Source organism: Erpetoichthys calabaricus, chromosome 1 (assembly GCF_900747795.2).
Source record: "Erpetoichthys calabaricus chromosome 1, fErpCal1.3, whole genome shotgun sequence".
In the NCBI taxonomy this organism is placed as follows: domain Eukaryota; kingdom Metazoa; phylum Chordata; class Cladistia; order Polypteriformes; family Polypteridae; genus Erpetoichthys; species Erpetoichthys calabaricus.
Window position 1 is genome coordinate 127,057,895 of NC_041394.2, and position 21,823 is coordinate 127,079,717.

Genomic DNA, 21,823 nt, shown 5'->3' on the forward strand with positions numbered 1-21,823 from the left:
GGAAGAAGCCAACTGAGAACCTGTAAGGTAAAGTTTGTTTCATAACTATAGACTCTGATGTACTCTGTTGTAATTTTTTTGTGTAGTTGTTGTAGGAATTTTGATGATTAACAATCAATAAGACGGTCACCCAGGAGGATGCCATATAATGTTGAATTAATCCAATAATTCGGCAAGGCTCCTACTTTATCTACCTTACCTTTCTTGGTTGTAGGAGGCAGGTGTTTGGCCTTTAGACCTATACAAAGATAACTGAGGCACACTCATATTAAAAAGCAGAATAATACAACTTACTCTATTTAAAAACATGAGCAGTATAGAAATGTGATATATGATTGCATATATATTGACATACAAGATTGGACACAGGCAGATTAGACAGACAAACATATCACATATAGGCTGGCTGTTTACTGGTATTTAGAGTTATACTTTATCTTGGCACAGATAAATAGTTTTACAATACCAAGTCTTTATGGGTGATGCCTGATGTAGTGTAGTGTTGTTGCTTCGGGTTCAAGTGGAAGATTCTTCATGCACTGGAGTGCACTAGGCCTCTTTGCTGCATGATCTTTGTCAGGGCTGTGCTGCTGCTTTCTCAGCTTGCTTTCTGCTGTTAGGCCCTTTGCTGTGCCAATCGGTATCTATGGGAAAAGCCATTACTCATTCTGGCCCAAGAGTTTAGTTGTTGAAGTTTGAAGTTGTTGCTTCTCAGCCTTGTCAGACAACTGGCACACAGCTTTGGCTTGACAGACTGGGTCTCAGCTTCTGGTCCACAAAGATAAGATTTTGTCGAACTTGGCTCTCAAAACAACAGCCCTATAGCTTTTAGTTTCAGAAAAGATTTTAGGAAGTCATTTTGGAGAGTTTTCCCTTTCTTAAGAGAATCCCATAAAGGATGCCCTGAAATAAACCCCTTGAAGTTCAGTGACTGTCCAGCAAATATTCCAGAGGGACAGAGTCTTCTATTATTATTGTCTCCTTTCACTTACTTCTCACTTAGTTTAACAGATGGAGTGCATGTGGTTTTAAAGGAAGGTTGAACCTTGAACCTTGGATTAAAGACACTTCCAGTTACTACATCATTATCTTCTAATAGGTGGGTTCTTCTGTCCATCTTAGTTGTCATCCCTTGAATTATAGGTCATTGTCCTTACTTGAGTCCGTTTCACACCTTCTGGAAAGATGTCAGTACAACTCCGATTTACACTTTATCAGATAAAGTCCAGGCAGATCCTGGTACAAGCTGGAGTTCCATCACTTCGTTTGGAATGCAAGTTGGGGAAGGTGCAACTAGATGCCTGCACTCCTGTTAAATCTGCTTTCTTAACAGGCCTGGCGTTCCATGAAAACCTAGGAGAATGGGCAATACCAACTTCGTACTAAATGTACATTTGGCTCTTTTAGCTTGCTCTCTTTCCTCAAGAAAGAAGTGGACACCTTCGTATGAAATCTTCAGTTTTTTGGCAGACTGACACATGGAATAACATTCATTTCACAAAACAACAACAGACTGATGTGTTCAGAACTGAACTTTAGGAATAACAGTACCTTGCAACCCATGGAAAGAAAATTTACTTGCTTTAAGGCTACGTAAGACTAGGTTATGCAATATGTCCAGCAATTTTCAGTCTTGATTTACATAATATTAGCGAGTCAGCATCAGTCAGTTGCAGTTAACAGCAAGCTCCTGTGAAGCCAGGTGTGCAATGTCATGTGCCTAGTGTCCAGTACTAGTCTGCGATGAACTATGTTTTATGTTTAGTCATAGGGTTGGGCTCTGTGAATGAATGCTGATCCAGAAATACAATGCACAGAATTCAGTGATGAGAAATAAGGAACGTGGGTGATTTGGACCAAAAAAACAAAATAGAAGCTCATGACATGATGGAGGAAAAAAAAAAAAAAAAAAAGGACAGATTGTGGCTGAACTTGCCACAGCTGTTGACCTTTCTTACAGAACCGGCTTCATCACACAGCATCCTATTGGTTTTCAGAAAAAGGGATGAGCATGACTGTGTTGGAAGGTCAGCACTCAGTCAGCAAATGTGACATGGGCAGCAATTTTCAGTTGTTTAAATTGACATAGTCCAGTGACAAGATCAGCTACTGCAGTTCACAAAAATGACATACCCCATGACTAAAAGTCATGATATCAGCTTACTTGAACAGAATAACAGTTTCCAGCAGTGCTAGCATAACTAGAAAGGTTTCTCTAATAACCAAGCATGTTCTAAACATGATTCATTAAGAATAAGCTAATACAGTTTACCATTAAGACACTGGACTAACAACTACTGAAAATAAGACTTTTCAGTCATATGTGAATAATACATTAATAATCAGTTATTTCAAGTACTAATAGAAATTGGCAACATTCATAATGTCTTGGCATTATTTTTAAATGAATTGAATAGCACCCAATAAAAGCCAATAACAATTTCTATCAAAAATATAAAATTTCTGTACGATTAGAAACTGCAGAATGCTAGATTGTATATTATTTATATATACATTTACAAACACATACATGCACACACACATACACACACACACATATATATACAGTTAGGTCCATAAATATTTGGACAGAGACAATTTTTTTCTAATTTTGGTTCTGTACATTACCACAATGAATTTTAAATGAAACAACTCAGATGCAGTTGAAGTGCAGACTTTCAGCTTTAATTCAGTGGGGTGAACAAAACGATTGCATAAAAATGTGAGGCAACTAGTGAACAACACTCTCCATTCTGGTAGAGGTTGATCTTGGTTTCATCTGTCCAAAGAATGTTTTTCCAGAACTGTGCTGGCTTTTTTAGATGTTCTTTAGCAAAGTCCAATCTAGCCTTTCTATTCTTGAGGCTTATGAGTGGCTTGCACCTTGCAGTGCACCCTCTGTATTTACTTTCATGCAGTCTTCTCTTTATGGTAGACTTGTATATCGATACGCCTACCCCCTGGAGAGTGTTGTTCACTTGGTTGGCTGTTGTGAAGGGGTTTCTCTTCACCATGGAAATGATTCTGCGATCATCCACCACTGTTGTCTTCCGTGGACGTCCAGGTCTTTTTGCGTTGCTGAGTTCACCAGTGCTTGCTTTCTTTCTCAGGATGTACCAAACTGTAGATTTTGCCACTCGTAATATTGTAGCAATTTCTTGGATGGGTTTTTTCTGTTTTCGTAGCTTAAGGATGGCTTCTTTCACCTGCATGGAGAGCTCCATTGACTGCATGTTGTCTGTTCACAGCAAAATCTTCCACATGCAAGCACCACACCTCAAATCAACTCCAGGCCTTTTATCTGCTTAATTGATAATGACATAACGACGGACTTGCCCACACCTGCTCATGAAATAGCCTTTGAGTCAACTGTCCAATTACTTTTGAGCCCCTGAAATGAAGGGATTGTGTTAAAAAAATGCTTTAGTTGCCTCACATTTTTATGCAATCGTTTTGTTCACCCCACTGAATTAAAGCTGAAAGTCTGCACTTCAACTGCATCTGAGTTGTTTCATTTAAAATTCATTGTGGTAATGTACAGAACCAAAATTAGAAAAAAGTTCTCTCTGTCCAAATATTTATGGACCTAACTGTGTATATTATATATATGCACACACACTAGGGGGCTCACCCCCTGCTCGCTTCGCTCGCGTCTCTGTTGCTCGTGTTGTGAAGTGGGGGGCTGAATGCACCCAAGGAGACGTGGTCAATCCTCTGAAACCCCCTCTTAAATGATGATACAATGGGAAACAAAGTCCTCCTCTTTATTACCTCCTCTTTGCTTGATCAGCTGCTGGCGGCTTACTGCTCCCACTTGCTGGCGGCTTGCTGCTGCTGTGCTTCGAACATTTAAAAGCATGTACAGTGGCTGTCTTTGTCATCTATTCTTTGTCTTTTATTTCTGTCCCCGGGCATGGTTAAATCTCTTGGCATAAAGTCTCGTCTCACGGGACGTGAGTTCTTGATATGAATGACGCCAGCAGTAGAGAACATCCAAAAGGGCTTTTGGGCAGCAGCTCAGTATGTATTCTATTGTCCTTCTTCCAGAGCAGAGACAGAGCAGGACGGTGTGTCATACTTGCCTCATAAATGGAGGTTTGTCGAGCTACGTAAGGTGTCACATAAGGCTTGGGTCAGAAATTTTATGCGCTGGAGCTCTGCACACCAGATGTCAGTCCAATTGCACTCTCCCATCTCATCCACGCCCCCTGCTACCTCATACCTGCCATCCTGCTTGTTCCTACTTCATCCATTGCTGTTCTGACTTCTCCCTACATCATAAACTGCCATTCATTGTCCTGTGCCTTTGTATACTTAGGGATTAGAAAGCTTTCCAAGACTGATCTACCCATAGCTACTACCCCCATCATTGCCTTGTGCCTCAGTCACACTTCTGCCGTTTCTAACTCCCTAGCGGCACTCCATCTCCTGCCCATATGGATTTCAATGCCAGCTGCTGAGACTTTGGGGTCTTTAAAGTCTCTATATTGCAAAGCCTCTCCAATACGGGATAACTCAAACTCTTCCAGAATGCTGTTAAAAGCATGTTATTCCTGTACAGAGCTAGACTGCACAGACTACCTGGTAAACCAAGCCACTTATGAAGGTATCTGCCGATTCTCCTCTCCATTGTCTCCACTGATGTAATGGGTACATCATATATCAGCAATGGCCAAAGGATCTGAGGCAGAATGTCATAATGGTAAATCCAGCACTTGAATTGCCCAGGTAATCCTGACTTGTCCACTCTGCTGAGCCAGGCCTCCAACTCCTTGATCAAAGTCTGGATTGCTGCCACTTTTCTGAGGCTATGGTCAGAATGTTTCCCCAAACTTTTGACTGGCTCCTCATTGATAGATGGTATTTTGATGCCATCTAGGGAAAAGTTGAACTTTCAGAAACCCCACCTTTTCTCTGAACATGTAACCTAGACTTGGCAAGCTTGAAGCTCATCCTTGCCCATTTGATGAGCCTTTCCATTCCTTGTAGCATCCATCTGCTCCCTGATACAGAAGATGTAGTGACTGTGAGGTCATCCATGTATGCTCGAATTAGGGGTGGTTGCATGCTGGACTTGGCTAATGGGCCTCTGCACTCTGTTTCTACAGCTTTTGCTACCTTGTTCATGGCCAGGGCAAAAAGGATGACTTTGATTGCACAGCCAGTGATAAAACTCTTCTCTAAATCGATGCCAGCTTGTTGTTAGTGTCCCAAAAGTGACTCCTATCTTAAAGTTCTTATAATAATCTAAGATGAGATTCTTGATCTTACCAGAGACATGATGCCAGTTCAGCGCAGCCTCCACCAGCTTGTGTCGTATTGACCCATATTGTTGGTCAAATCTAGAACAGCACTATCAGATCTCCTTTACTCTCACATGCCTCTCTGATAAGCTGAGTGAATACGCCTGTATGTTCAAGGCCTGGCATTCCTGGAATTCTACCTTTCTGCATTGAGGTGTCAATATAGTTGTTCATAAGCAAGAAATCTGTCAGCCAACAGGACACAATGTTGAAGAAAATCTTGTCTTCAATGCTGAGCAGTTCTTTGGGTATCCAGATACCTTTAGCAATCCTCCACTGCTTGGCGACGACCTCCCTGTGCCAGATGGTTCGCAGTAGTTTCCAGAGAAGTTGGAGTAACTCTGGATAGCGTTTATAAATCTTATAAGACTCCACTTGGTCCAGGGGCTGAATTGGCTCTAGCTGCTTACACTTCTTCCTCTTTTATTTCTTTTTGGATCCCTAATGTCAAAGATGACTTCCAGGGATAGATGGTCAATAAGGGCTCTCTGATGATCCAATTCCTGGTCCCGCATGGGATCATGCAGGGTGGCAGGGAGAAACTGATTTTCTTCCTCCTTGGAGCATGTAAGGCATTCAGTGCGCCTGTTGTCAAGCAACACTTTAGTATAACTAAAGAGGTTAGCTATAAAGGTAGCTCGTTTCCTGGCTCTCCCCCTGCTCCTTCTCCTGTGCTACTCTGCCCTCCACAGGGTCAAGAACGTCTTCATGAGTATATTCCTGATCTCAGCAAGTGGTGGTTTCTCCTTCTCTGCACTCTTATACAGCATTTGGAGGACCCAGAGTTCTTGTAGCAGATGATGAACTTTTCCTGGTCTACAGTTCATGATGTAAGGTGCTTTAACAATCTTTTCCTCCTGTAGGCCAAATCGCTCTGCTCCATAGCTCATAATGACTGCCAACATAGCATATATGAAATATTATAATATTTCAGAATTTCTTACAATATTTATTCTTATGGATGGCTGTTCAGTTTCCCATACAACCTGTGGATAGATTCTATTCAGTATGTGGTGTGGTATCCAATGGCTCTGTACCATTTGCCAGAAGGAAAGAGTGGGAAAAGCAATTGTACAGGTTGAGGTCCTTGATTATCCTTACCTTTCTAAGGCAATTGAAAGCTGTAAAAGTCCTGAACAGAAGGTAGTTGGGTGCCAGTAATATTCTGTGCTGCCTCAGTCAGAGTACTATGCTAATGTTGAAAACAGGCATTTGTTTACCAGATTATCTTTAGATTTCATTCTGTACTTCAAAATGACTCCAAGACTACAGCACATTCTTCCAAGTACAGTCTTCAGAAATTATCTCCAGTAAAATAATTAGATTAGATTAATTAGGATGGTAATTTCTCTTCAACAGTTTAAGTGCAATTAAAATCTTCAGATAAAAAGAAATCCACCAAGCAGAGGCATTAACACCTTCAGAGAGCAGACTGGTCAAGTATGAAGGTCAAAGTAAAATATACGAAACTTTCCTTATTTTAAACAGAATGCGCACTTAGAAAGCACTACACAAAATTAAAGGTAAATAATAAATTGCACATACATAAGAATAAATGTGTTACATTTGCCTTGTCTTTAGATGGATGAACATCTTTTAGAAAAGATAATCTGAGCTAAATTTATCAATAGTTGGATGCTTTCATTAACACTAAGGATCTGAACTTGAATCCCTTTTTCTCCATATCTAAACCTCTACTAATTTTCTTTATCTTTCATCACATGCTTTGTCACAACCTCTCCTAACAGATGTATCTTACATCTAGAGTTTTTTAGTTCATTATTCTTAACATGACATTGGCCTGACAGCATCTTCCTGAAAAGAAACAGATTGTTGAAATCAAACTTCGGTTCTGCCTACTAATTCTAAATAGAATTGTTGACTACATTTTACTCCACAATTCAAAGCCCAGCATTATTATAGTTTCTTAAGTATTTCAACATTTTCTTTGTGTCTCCATAGGTTTCTCTCCTGTTTCAAATCCACATGATTAAATATTGAGATGGATCTGCCATCATATACAATGTGACTGATTTCTGCCTTAGGCCAAGTACTATCTGGACCATTAAAGCTAAATTCAACAAGTTAAAAAACATGGACAGCTAGATAAGACATACTTACTTGTAACATAGTATAATCATAATTGATTTCTACATATGCTGAGTTCATTGCAATTCATAACAAGAATTTTAACTGCATCTCGAGATGCAGTCATTCATGCCACTATCAATGCACATGCTAGAACGTGGCTTGCTATGACATAAGACATACCCAAAAAGTTGCTAACAATACTTCAGTCTCACAATGCAAGACAGGAGAGTAAAAAAAATAGTTCATACCTTTTGAAATGAAAGATTTGAATGAATAAAAACAATTTATTTTGAAAACCACTTTTGTTTTTGCCTATGATTATCAATACAATCAATGTGAATCTTTCGATAGTTTGCTTTTTGTTTTTTTATTTTAAATTATTCACATGCTTTCCTGTTTTTGAAGATGTAGTAGTTACTTTTTTTTAACGAAAGGTCCACTTCTTCATGTACAATCTTAACTTTGTGTCCCTTTTAAAGACAGCTGCTTATATAGTGTAGCCAACTGTCTTAACCACAGTCTAAAGGCTGGTTTATATATACCACACACACACAGTGAGCAACCAAAACACATTTATACTTGATGCAGTCTGTCATAGCAGCGCATGTGAGACTGCTGATGGAAGAAGAATTGTGCCTGTTAATACTGACTTTAAGAAGAAGAAAAGAATAAGGTGGAGTGTCAGACCTATTGACCAAAAGCAGTGAAGGAAGGATGAGTGCAATATTCTTGTGAGTGCACCATGCCGCATACCGTAGTTAGAAAAATTCCCTGTGCAGCATGTGGCAAAAACACCATGTGTGTCAGTCACATGCAGGGGCATGTCTCCAAATCTGACATAATTTCTGCCGCGCAGCCCTCACGCCTAGTGTTAAGAAAGCCATATAAACTAGGCTTAGACTGGTTTATACTTGACACATTCACACTGGGTAATAGGGCAGCAAGCAAAAAAGTTGTAAGACACAGTGACATATACTGGCCTTAACTGCTCGCTGCACACACAATTTTTTTTTCTAACTACTCAGCGATGCAGGCTAACTGGGAAATCATTTTTATTTTGTTGATAAGCAATTGAGTAAGTGAGTCAGTCAACTATGCATTAGAGAGAGAGAGGGAGAGGAAGAAAGACTTCATCTTTCACCTTTATATATTTCTGGGTGATACTAGCTAGGCTGGGTGAAGATTTAGACAGCATCATTAGAGTTTCTCAAAAAATTTCAAAGAATTCACTCCTTAATGATCTTAACACTAGAATTACCAGAGCCAACAAAAAAACTTGTAAATCCGGCCCACCTTAAATCCCTTCGTACCTCTCCGTCAGCCTCTTTTGTCAAGCAGCCTGCTATATAATCCCCCCCACCGCCACAGAATGGGCAAGAAGTTCTCCCAGTTCCTGCCTTAATTGATTATCTGGGAGTGAGCTACACAGAATTGTAAGGGGAAATAATGTGATGTGTGTTTTGTGTCTACATCAATATGTGTAAACACATCGTTAAAACAGAAACGTTTTTCATGTTTTAGTAATAAATAACAAAATGTAGACATGAATTGTATAATGTGTGAAGACTGATGGCCAAGTATCAAATAAACACATTCACAAAAGGTGCAAGTACAATACGACAGCTTCCGTGGTGTAGCGGTAAGATCCGCTGACTTATAATCTGGAGGTCGTGAGTTTGAAACTGGTTTGATGTGGTGAAGCAAAATGCCAAAATGCATTTGTGGTGCTTTTATATTCAAGTATAGCATATTCCCCAATGTAATGACACAATACATTTTAAAGGTCTCATATACCATCTTCTGTGCCATCTTTTTTAGGGACCTTGTGATTAAAGTGGAAATTTCGGCTTTAATCTTGTAGTTTATTTTATCATTAAAGTAGACTGTCATAAACGTAAACGTCATCTTAAAACTGACCCATCTGTTAATCGTTACGTGCTTCTGGGGCGTCCTCCTGGACTGACAGCAGCGGCAAGCAGCAATTGCCACACAGAACACATTACATTTATGATATTCCAGCTCTCTGCACATTTAGAATCCTTAGATTTATACTTATCACTTTCATGATGAAATGCATTAAAGTATGTACATTACATTTTACAAATAAATCATTAACTTCCTTTAAATAATGAATGCTGTTAATAATTACACATGTGGGGACAGCACGGAGGCAGAGCGGTAGCGCTGCTGCCTTGCAGGGAATCACATCCCTGGTGTTCCCAGCCTGGAGTTTGCATGTTTTCCTCATTGTGCACCAGTTTCCTTCCAAAGACATGAAGGTTTCAGGATCTGATGATGCTAAAATGACGCTAGTGTACGTTTGTCCTTGTATTCACCTTGCGATGAGCTGATGCCCTGTCCAGGGATTGCTTCTGCCTCACGCCTGATGCTTGCTGGGATCAGTGCATCCCTGGATTGATGGATGTAATCATTAAACATTCCTCCTTTTCAGATATATTGTGGCAAGGTGTCCTCGGAATTTAATGGATATTTCAGATAATACACAACACAGCGAAGCCAAATGATGATATCTTGCACTGCCACCTGGTAATTTCCAAAGCTGCGTAAAGTATGCGTGCGAGTATAAACAGTACAACACTTGCGTAGCAGTAGCATCTGCAGGCACATACATTGTGTTGCGTCACGTGAAGCATAAACCTGCCCTAAGACTATCCAAAATATACCAAGGCTGAGATCCAATTAGTATTTCATGTCATCAACTACATGTATCACTAGGTCTAAAATAAGCAAGCTAGGCCACGATGTGCTGAACATTTTTATGTTATTTGCCATTTTACCTTATATAAAGAACAAGTTTGGATGGGGATTTTTAGTTGTATAGCTCTTTTAATCAGGTGAGTTTGAATGCTGAGCTTCATGGACACTCTACTTTCATCTGGTTGTGTTTGTGCTTATGTGTTAGGTTTGCAAAATGGATGGATAGATGGATAAAAAAATAAAATGTATACCACATCTTATACATTAAATATATATAAGGGAAAATACAGTATGAAACAGCTAGCAAAAGATATTTTATTATAATACTGTATGTTGTAAATTAAAGACACTGGAATGAACAGAATTACTCAAAATATGAATGTATCAGTGTGCATCTGGTAAAAGAAAAATGTTAAGTTAGTTTTGCTTTGAAAAAGTGAATTATAAGATCAGCTTTAGCTATTCAGGTAATTAATGATCCCAATTACTTACAGTACATACTGTAATAAAAATAAAGAATACAAAAAAAGTTATTAAACTAAATCCAAGTAGTACTATTTTAACAATTTATTAAAAAGCTATTCAAACGTTTTGCTTGCATTTTACACATATTTCAAAATGATACCTTAAGGACTATATAATATGCTATCAAGTACAGCCATACAACTCAGAATTTGTATCTATAAAAAGAATTACTTTTTTGTTTGCAAACAGATTGCAAAATTGTTTTACTTATTATAAAGCGGTAAACTGTTTGTTACCTTTTGTCTTAAAAAAGTATTACTGCCTATGCTCCAAAGAATACATAGCGAGCACAAGATGAATGCCTTCTCACAAATTGAAGAGATAAGTGAAACTACCATAGGAAAAAGTTCATTTAACTGCTGAACCACATCTCTTTAATAATCTGCCATCCAGAATAAAAGATGACCCATTGGTCTCAAATCTGAAGAACTATTACTTTAGCAAACAGTGCATACTTGTTAGAGCTGCTTGTGGAGTTATTTATGCAGTTTTAAATTCTTTCAGTATTTGTCTTAATTAAAACTGTGACAGTTATTACTAACTACATTCTATACTTTTCCCTTTCTTGACAATCTGTTGTGTAGCCTGGACCTATTGCTGCTTTAACTAAGCTTCTCATCCTGGCCTACAGAATACATGTAAAGGCTGCCAGGTGACAATGGCATCAACAGTGAAAGACAGTATTTGAACATCATATGATTTTATAACCATTGTGCCGATTAACATGCACAATATATTTCATGCAACCTGTAATGAACTAAATAACTGGCCTATGACAGAAAGAGTTTGACTAAAGCTGTTGTAAAAGACTGGGTTGCCAAAAATTTATTTTCAGCTAGAACTCTGTCAACTGGAAGTTTTGTTTTCCCCTCTACCTATTTCCTTACTTTATACTTTCTGTCAGTAGAAATTTTAAAGCAGAAAGACTACAGAGCTTTAAATTTACAAAATCATGTTTTGTATGTATATAAAAATAGACAAATATCTGGTGGTGTTCTGAGGTATTTTTCTCATACAATCCACAGTATATATTAAGTGCCATGTCCCTGACTGACTGACTGACAATAAATTCTTAGCTATTTGAAGACAAACCTAACCAAAAATGTTTTTCAATAATAGATTGATCTCATGGGTGGCACAGTGGCGCAGTGGGTAGCGCTGCTGCCTCGCAGTTGGGAGACCTGGGGACCCGGGTTCGCTTCCCGGGTCCTCCCTGCGTGGAGTTTGCATGTTCTCCCCGTGTCTGCGTGGGTTTCCTCCGGGCGCTCCGGTTTCCTCCCACGGTATGTGGGTATCTCAGTAAGTAAAGCACCAGTGGCAGCAGGAGTAAGGCAGATCAATAACAAAAAAGTAAGTAAATATTTAACTGACTTTGTATGTAAAAAAAATCAAGTGACGGTGAGATACAAAGAAGGCAGATTCACCAGCATTTGTGTGTCAGCTTTTATCCCTCCAGATCAGAAAAGGTCCAGTTCCATTGCATCAAAACACCACTCACATCTACAGTTACTCCCAGTTTCAAATAAAAACTATCAGCGTCAGATCCCTGGGTTGGGGGGCGGTAGTATGGATCGTGATTGTGACTGAGAGAATAAAGTGAAAATAAAACGGTAACTTTCACAAGTACTATAAATGCACACCGTCTGTTACGGACGCAAACCAAATGTATGTGTGTACTGTATAATATTAACAATAAGAGCAGCTCACTACTGAAAACGGCAAATATAGGAGTCAGTCGGGATCGAACCGGGGACTCTTGATTACAAGTCAGCAAATCTTACAGCTACGCCACGGAAGCTGTTGTTTTATCCTTGAACCTTTTGTGAAAGTGTTTATTTGATCTTTGGACTTCAGACTTCACACATTATATAGTTTATGCCAACATTTTGTCATTTACTACTAAAATATGAAAAACGTTTCTGTTTTAACAATGTGTTTACACAGATTATTGTAGAAACAGAACACACATGAAATGCATGTGTTCCAAATAACGATCTATTATTTCCACTCTAAAACTCCAGCACTTCACTCCCAGATAATCAATCAAGGCATGAGCTGGGATAACTTTGTGCACGTTCTGCAGCTGTGGGGGGATGGAATAGTAGGCTGCTTGCTGCTTGTCTTTATCGGCACATTTACAGAACAAAAGACGCTGACGGAGAGGTGCAAATGGTTTTAAGATGGGCCGGATCAACGAGTTTTTTCGTAGGCTCTGGTAATTCTAGTGTTAAGGCAAACTACATTAATATGGACCTTGCCTGAAGCTAAGGTATATATATATAAAATAATAAAATTGCAATTTGTATTTAAAATGCTATTTATGGTATAGCCCTACGGAAATGGTGAAGAAAAAAAAATACGGACACTGAAGAAAAAAAAAAAAACTATATGTTGAGATTAAAGTCGACATTTCCACTTTATTCTCATGGTTTATTTTGTCATTAAAGTAGAATGTCGTAAACTAAACTTCATCCTAAAATCAACGTTTAATTTACTAGATTTTCTCAAACCCCGTCATAAGTTAATGTAGCACATTAAATGCTTTGTGTTAAGTGTTCCCCGACCCAGTTGTTAATCGCTACGCTTCTTAAACTGACTTCCTCTACACTAAGAGGAGGCGCAGACAGAGATTGCTGCACAGAATACATTCACTTCATGATATTCCTGCTCTCTGAAAATGTAGAATGCTAAGATAAATTTTCATGATGAAATGCATTAAAGCAGGTATTAAACATACATGGTAGTGCTGCTGCCTCACAATAAGGGGTCCCCAGGTGTACGTTCACTGTAGAGAACTTTATGGCAGGTGTGACAAGGCTCCAAAAAACTGGATGTATGAATGGGTATCGCACAGGTTTAACTTAAATATTGGGTTAATGATCTGGTGGTCGGAGACACAAATACAGAATTCAATGCATGTTCTTCTGAGCAGACTTTCTTTATTTCATGCGTGCTGTCTCTGTCTGATGTACCAAACCCACAGTTCCTATCTTTCCTTTTTCTTTCTCCACATAACCAATCACCACACGATAAACGTCTTTGTGAAATTAAACATAGTTATAAACTTAGACCACGGAGTGTTCAGAACTTTAAAAAAAATCTTTGTTATACATATTTAATTATGCCATCCATTCAGGGTTGTGCCCATCCCAGTAAGCATTGTCTGCGAGGCAGGAGCAAATCCTGAACGTGGCGCCAGCACTTCGCAGGGTGAATACGAGCAATACATACACTAGCAGGGTCAATATAGCATAACAAAGCCTGACATCCTACATGACTGTGAAAAGAAACTGAAGCACGCTGAGTAAACCCACCAGAAAAACATGCAAATTCAAAGCAGGGAACACCCGGGACCCCATTGCTGCAAGGCAGCAGTGCAACCTCCACACCACCGTGCCCCCACATGATTCATGCTTTAATGCATTTCATCATGAAAATTATATCAAGTATTTATCTTAGCATTCTAAATGTTCAGGGAGCAGGAATATCATGACATTAATGTATTCTGTGTGCTCCCTGCACCTCCTCTTAGTGCAAGAGGAAGTCAGTATAAGAAGCACGTAGCGATTAACATGGCTCTGGGAACACTTAACACAAAGCATTTAATGTGCTATATAACTTATGACGTGGTTTGAGAAAATCTAGTAAATTAAATATTTATTTTAAGATAAAGGTTAGTTTACGATGTTCTACTTTAATAACAAATTACGAGAATAAAGTCAACATGTCGACTTTATTCTCGTCATAAGCGTCGAGATTAAAGTGGAAATGTCGAGAATAAAGTCAACATGTCATCACACTATTACACAGTACCTAGGTACATTACACAGTATTGAAAAAAATAAAACAAGTACAACTTGGCTTGGAGTATTATTCAGTAGTATAGAAACAGTATTCACACATTTGAACATAATGGTCCACATCTGACTTTTTAAATCCAAAGCATCTCCAGACAACAGACGGGACTCCTTTTTCCAGTAAAAGTTCTTCTGTGTCATCATGTTCAACTTTATCGTCTGCTACAGCTTCAGTTCCGGAATGTTCTCTGTCCATTTTAACCGCGCCATACCTCCACTACCGCATGTACTCTATTGCATGTGTTTAGCGGTGTAGCAGTGAAAAAGAGCCCCCGCGCAGTACCTCCACTAATGCATGTACTCTGTTGCATGTGTTTAGCGGTGTAGCAGTGAAAAAGGTCCCCCTTAAACAGTTTCACGCTGCGCCACGTTCTGAGTGTTGTTTAGGCAATTTAAACCGGTGTTGTGGTATAAGAAAAATCCGTATCATAACAAAAATAAAAAATGGTTTTCGGTATGAACCGGTATACCACCCAGCACTACTTTAACCCTTGTAACTTTTAAATCTAAAATAGCAAGTCATCCACCACGAGTCACTGCATATATTCATCCTGTGAATGGCAGCTGGTGACGGAGGGCGGGTGTTCACACAGCATTTGCGGTGACAGAGCAAGCTGAATATGGGCATGTAAAGCGTGTGAAATAGAAAGCGATTTACGTGCCACCTTTCTTTGAGCTTGTTGTATATCAAGATGTAATTCAAATGCCTGAAATCGGAATGTACTGGTCAACAAAAACTTTACCATATAAACAGAAAAATTACAAGTGAGTAACGTTTCACTTTATTACTCAGGTGAATGCTTTTTGTTGACAGTAATTCACCTGCTGCTTCGCACAAGGAGAAATCATTTTAACTTTCTTGTATATGAAATATAGAGAAAGTATAGTAATCATGAAAAAATTCAATGTCGAGATTTTGATGAATCTTGACGTTTTAGACCTCCCTGAGTCCGAAAATACAGTTTTTTGGAATTATGTGTGTGTGCGTGTGTGTGTGTGTGTATATAAACACAATAACTCAAAAATGCAACGAGATAAGATGGATGAAATTCGACATGTGGTTGTTACATCAAAATTGTAGATCTGTATTAACTTTTGGGCCAAATCCATCAACCAGTAGTGGTATTTTACCCTAACACATTCTCGATTTTTTTTTTATTTATACAGCTGCAGAGTCCAATTTATTCAACTTTACTTTTATAATAATTGCTCAATATATTATTAATTTGATTTGACTTGTTGTTGATGGACTAGGTCATCATACAAGATGAGCATATTGTTCATGACCAATCAGTTTTGCTTTAAAAACATCGTTTAACAACGAAGTCATACAAACTTTGTAAAATTCCTGAGTTGACAACGTCTCTACAGGTAGGTAGGCGAAGAGAGTCTGCCAAGTGATGAAAAACTAAACATACTAATATGTTTTTGTATTTATTCTATATTTATTAATGTATCTTTTTTAGTTAATATTCACAGCTCAAAATACCCAATATTGTGAAAATAATCCAGTAACAGAATTATATTTTAAAAAAATGTTTCTCTCTGTCTCAAAATATAGAGGAAATATAATTCCTTTTGTTCTTAACATCAGCCATATCATACATATTACACACCAGGGATTTTTCCTGCATTGCATCCAAATCTGCTGAAGTAGGCTCCAGGTTTCCTGTGATCCTACTCTGGATAAACAAGTTTAGATAATGTATATATTGCTCTTAATCTCAGATGCTGTCTCTGTCATTTTGTGGCTCTCCATACTCCTATTACCTGCTCTTACTCTGCTCATTAAGGGTTTATTGTTCTTATACATGGGCTATTCAAGTCTCATCACCCCTAACCTTTACACTACATGCTTGTTTTTCTTTGTTTTCCTCAATACAGGTGGGGTACGCACACTGATTCAAGTCTAAGAGTCATGTTCTTCCTAAGCACCAATGATTTTCATGATCACACCTGTCAGAACACAGTAGATTCTATTTTCTGATTTTTTATATCTTTTCAGTCCTGCATGTGGTAAAATTCTGTCTATAAATTGTATGTGCCTGAGATGGAATCAGAGAACAATATGTCTGGTAGAAAATAACAAAGCCCAGTATGGGAGATTTTTGAATGCAGCATTGAAGGCTTTCATTATAAGCACATTATCTTGATGCAGAATATGTTGTGTGCTGTAGACATTTTGAGTAAAAAAAAACCCTCAAACCTTAAAATGTACCTAAATTTCATTTAAAATTGGCACATTCTGGTCAATAAAAGGAAAAGATAAAAAGCGCCAACAGTCAGCACAAATGACATAGAAAACATATTAAAAATTATAAAATTGTGTAATTGTTCATATTCAGTATTTGGTTTTGATTATGCTTATTTTTATCAGACAAAAAAAACCAGATAGTAAACCATGCAGTGTAGTAAGCTTCCACTAACATTAAACTCATATCCAAATCCGTTAAGTGTACAGTTCTGTCTGATTGTGACACAAAACCAAACTCCGTAGGAGCTCCATGCCATAATTACTAAAACTAAAACTGAAAAATAGTTTTAAAAATAAAATAGAAATGTCTTTGTGAAATAAAAACTAAATTAAAACTAAAAATACACAACGAAGTAAAACTAAAACTAAATTGAATTTCCAAGTAAGGTCAGAAAAAATATAGAAATAAAAACTAATATAAAAAGGCTAAACTATAATGACCTTGGTAGAAATCCCATTTACATTTAGTATTCTGTAATAATCAGGATAGAATTCAGGACATAGAGTGATTAAACTATTAGGATCTAAGGACCATAATATAATACAATTCACAGTGTTTTAGCAGAGTGCATATTCAAAACCTAAACAATTAACTCAGTTTGAGTCTATCTTTAGCCTAAATATGATAAATTATTTAGCTATTTAGGATGAGCTGTCAAGTGTGAAAACAGTTGAGGAGCTGTGTAGCAGTCTTAAAAGTGCTCTACATATAATGTAGGAGACAGTTATCCCAAAACTTTAGAAGCAGTATGAAATTAAAGAGAACTCTGTGGTGAATAAATAAGGATCTAAAAAAGAAGCTACCTCAAGACTAATAGATAGATAGATAGATAGACAGAAACTCTAGTGTTAACCATAGAACAATGAGAGCAATGATTAAATGGATAATAGGAAAGCTAAAAGGCAATTGGAGAGAAAAATTGCAGAAATTGCAAAAGATGAGCCAAGGAGATTCTTTCAATATTTTACTAGGACAAGTACAGACACGGAGGACGTGAAGAGCATCGGGAACAGTACATATTAGCTAGAACACACAGACAGTCAAACTTGTAATTTCTTACATTTACACTTATGAAGACATTTATAACCTCCCAGCAATAACAGATACTACTAAGGATGAACATAGTGATATGAAAATTGTAAAGCCATAGGTACTACTTACATTAAATAAGCTAAAATCTAACAACTCATCAGGGCCAGATAAGGAAGTTAAGTAAGATGAGTATATAAACACCCCTGAGGCACATTTTTTTTTAATTTGAAAAGAATGGAAGCTAGTAAAATATGATCCCAAAGTACAGAAATGGGGATCAGGCTGATCTATATACTGTAACTATAGCCTAGTAAGCTTAACATGAACTACTGAGTAGCACATGTCAAGATCAGATGTATTAGTATATAGCATGTTATCACATCTGCCTTTCAAGTAAGAAATAGTGAGTTAAGGTACCAACCATTACATTTAACCTTTTCTTTAATCAAGCATGTCTCTCACTGTTTTTGTCATGTAGCCAAGTGTTTCCAGGTGAGGCCATATGACTTATTTATTCCAGTTTTGGGTTCTTTTAGCCAAAAGAAAAAAAAAAAGAATACTGTATACAAAGAAGCTTTCCAATACTAACAACAGTCCTGTACTATGTGTAACAAATATAAAGTTAATATAATTTGGTAGTACAGTATCTACTTTGTAATCACTTTTAACTTTTTCATCTTTAAAATTTTTCACTCGGGCAGGACCAGGTAACTCATAAATTTTACATATATTCATGCATTTGTCAGAGAAGACTGCAGACTACTGTACATAGGATTACACTGAAGCAGGGGTGCAAGGAGTATTGAAATCTTACACCAGTTTAAAATAACTTTGTAAACAAATTAACAAAAATTGACTGGCTCCTGGAAGATTTGTTTCAAGAAGAGTTTCCCTGACCTGCAATACACATGTTACTGCAAATTCTGTCAATGATGTGTATGAAAAATAAAAAAAAGAAAAAAAAAACCTTTCCATGTATTTCCATTCTAGCCACAACAACTTATGATTTTTCTATTACAAGCAATTCCATAATGCCATTAAAATATTAAATCTATAATATCAAACAAACAAACTATAATGACTAATTAATCAAGCACATGGAAATTTCACGTTTTTGTTTTTGTATGCAGGATGTCTACACAATTAAATAACTTTATAAAAGTAGCCACCATAAAAAATATAAATACATGGCTACTCTACACTGTGAGGTTCTTCCTTGCACAGTAGAGCATATTAGTTATTTAAACAGAAATGTAGGCCAAGCATTCCACTTTAACAATAGACAAAAAATCCTGTGCTTGCCTTTCTCATAAAGTGGAAAGAAAAGTGGTTAAACATGTGAAAAAGACCTTTATACATTCCACAGTCATTGAGTACACGCTGCATAAGCGTGTATCTGTAAAAATGAAAAATTACTGTAAGCAACAGTATCACCAACAATCCAAAAATAAACAAAGCAAAAGGCATGTTTTGACTGCATAGTGTTCATCATGCCAAAACTCTCTACTGTATTTCTTTCTTATTTTTTCAACATGATATTAACTTTTACCTATTTTTTCTTTATATACTTTAAATACACACAAAGGCATTGTTCTAGAATGTATGGTGCATCCAAAATGAGGATCACACATAAGGATTTATTAATTGTGTCTTATTTTTTGCTTCTTGCTTCATGTAGTAACTTTCACCACAGGCATTGTCATAAAGAGATTTAAAAAATATTTTATATTCAAAGATAAAGGAAATGTGTAAATGTACTTTTGATTGTATTTATTATTTTTCTTATTTCATACAGCACTGTCCATGTATTCAGTATACAGAACTGACTCTAACGTGTATGTCATTGTTAGGTTGTCTTTGCTTGGCAGTGACATCACAGGATGACTGGGCAGGCACTGTGGCTATATGGGTTAAGGGACTGGAGTTTAAACCCTAGGGTGCCACTTCACTACCGTCTCTGCTTGGCTGTGTGACCCTGAGCAACTTATTTAAGTGACCGACTGCTGTAATATACTTTATATATTAAAGCAATCGCATAAATATTCTTTCTTTGCATATGTGAATGGCGCTATAAAATAAAAACACTTTATATTTTGATGTTCAAGTGTTAAAAAAAATTCAACTGTGTCGAAATCCTGGCAAGCAACTGCAAAAGCGCTTAAAATGAATACAGGGTTTCTGAAGACAATAAAAAAAAAACAATGCTCACACTGACAGCTTCTGAGCGTGTATAAAATCTAATATTAACAAAATTCCAGGTACGAAATGTTCCTTTGATGTTAATCATTACTGCTATTTGGACACCGAGTCACTGAACTAATTGTTCCAAAGTGTCCTCTCGGAAGTGCGGCTATAAACTCCAGCCTCTCTTTAAACTTAAGAAACTTTTCTTGCTTGTGTGTTTGTATATTTGTTTTTTTACAGCGGACTGTTTTTGTATTGATTTGTTTTTACTGTGTCCCGTGATCACCCTGCCTGTTTGTTTGTTTTGGGTTTTTTTTTCTCTTGTCTCTCCTTCTTTCCTTTCACAGACTCACCAGCTTTGCAGGGATCCTTGTAGTCAATCACCTCGGAGTAGTCGTCGGCTTCCAGCTCGTAGCCCAGCTCCTCAGCTTCCAGATCCATGCTCCGGACGGCGGACAGACAGCAGCGGAGGATGAGGTAATACAGGACGCATCTCAGCGGCGGAGCCATAGCTCGGGAACTGCAGGGCAACTTTGGGAAGAGTGGCTACAGTGAGCAGCAAAGCGAAGCGAGCATAGGATGGAGATAAAGAAAAGAACGAAGACACGAGTAACAAAAACTGGGAGTTTTTTTAGGGGGGGAAACGAAATCTTTGGAGGGCGTGTTTTAGCAGCAAAGCTCTGCCCCTGCACGGCTCCTGGTGTCGGGGGCGACTGTCGTGTGAACCCTGAGCCGGCGTCTCTGTGGCTCTCCTCTCGGACTCGAGAGTCTAAGCGCGGCGTGGGTTCGCACAAGTCGACACCGACGTCCGCGGGACAGATCGGGGAATGCGGCCCATTGCTCCTCAAGAGGGACTCGATTCTCTTAAGGAACTGTCTTTTAGTAACTCTTCCCTCGGGCTGGGCTGCGCCGTATGTTTCACATCCCACTTATCTCTCAGATTTGCGTGACCTGCCGTAAGTTGCCATTTAACTCGCCACGGAGCTTAGGGAATAAGGGGGAGAGATGAAGGGGGCAGAGCTGCCGCTGCGGGTGAGGAGGAGAGTGGGCCGGCCGTCTCCGTCAGGCTCCCAAAATCTGCCAGCGAAGCACTTTCTGCCTTTTTTTTTTCTAGAAAACTGTTTCAGCCAATATCCACTGCTTGGCGCGTTGCAAATATTGGATCGCATTGCAGCCTGAGTTGTTTTTTTGGAAACATTGTCATAATAGATAGATTCGCCTGTATCTCGCTACACAATAGAATACACTAAGTTTGCTTTCAACGACGGTAATGCCAATTATAGTAAATTTACCCATTACCTATTACTAGTATGACTATATTAATCTTATCCAGAGTGTGCGTTTTTCTGTAAGTCTTCCCTATCTGTACATTTGCCCTGCTAAGATAAGCTGTAAATGATTTCCACAGTTCTATTCGGTGACAGCCTGTACTAAAGCATGGAATTTAATAATAAAAACAAAAATCATTTCCATGACGTGAAAGCACCACTTTCATAAGTTTTTGACTTTTGCTTTGACACTGATTATTATGCTTCTGCTGTCATACTGTTAGTTTACTAGTTTTGATTCCGCATTGTTTTCCAAACTCCCGTTTTGCGTTGTTGCCTCATAGGATTACCAAATCTGTCCCATAAATCCTGGCTAGCTTTACAGCTGGAACGCCATCTCTCAAGAATTGACATATTGATTGTGTTTATGTGAGTTATAGTAAAAGCGCCTGACTTCCTGTTCTGGAATTAGGGTCATATGTGTGGTTTATAATTGCATTTTGGCCATTACATCTACTCCTTGTATCTTCAGTTGTTGTGATAGATCCTGTCATCTCATACTGTAGCCCCCAAGAAAACTGACCTGAGTT

At 38.1% G+C, this 21,823-nt stretch overlaps 1 protein-coding gene across 2 annotated transcripts in view; it reads right to left on the bottom strand.

Moving 5' to 3' along the window:
- The window catches only part of bmp1a (bone morphogenetic protein 1a), a 436,202-nt gene extending 415,213 nt beyond the window's left edge, over positions 1–20,989 (bottom strand). The window contains exon 1 of one of the 2 annotated variants that reach the window (XM_028806048.2): positions 20,319–20,989. In XM_028806048.2, coding sequence (XP_028661881.1) covers positions 20,319–20,475 — 157 coding nt within the window. In that variant the 5' untranslated portion in view covers positions 20,476–20,989. The remainder of the gene's footprint in view (positions 1–20,318) is intronic. The other variant, XM_028806058.2, reaches the window with a different exon arrangement.
- Positions 20,990–21,823: the final 834 nt, after the last annotated feature.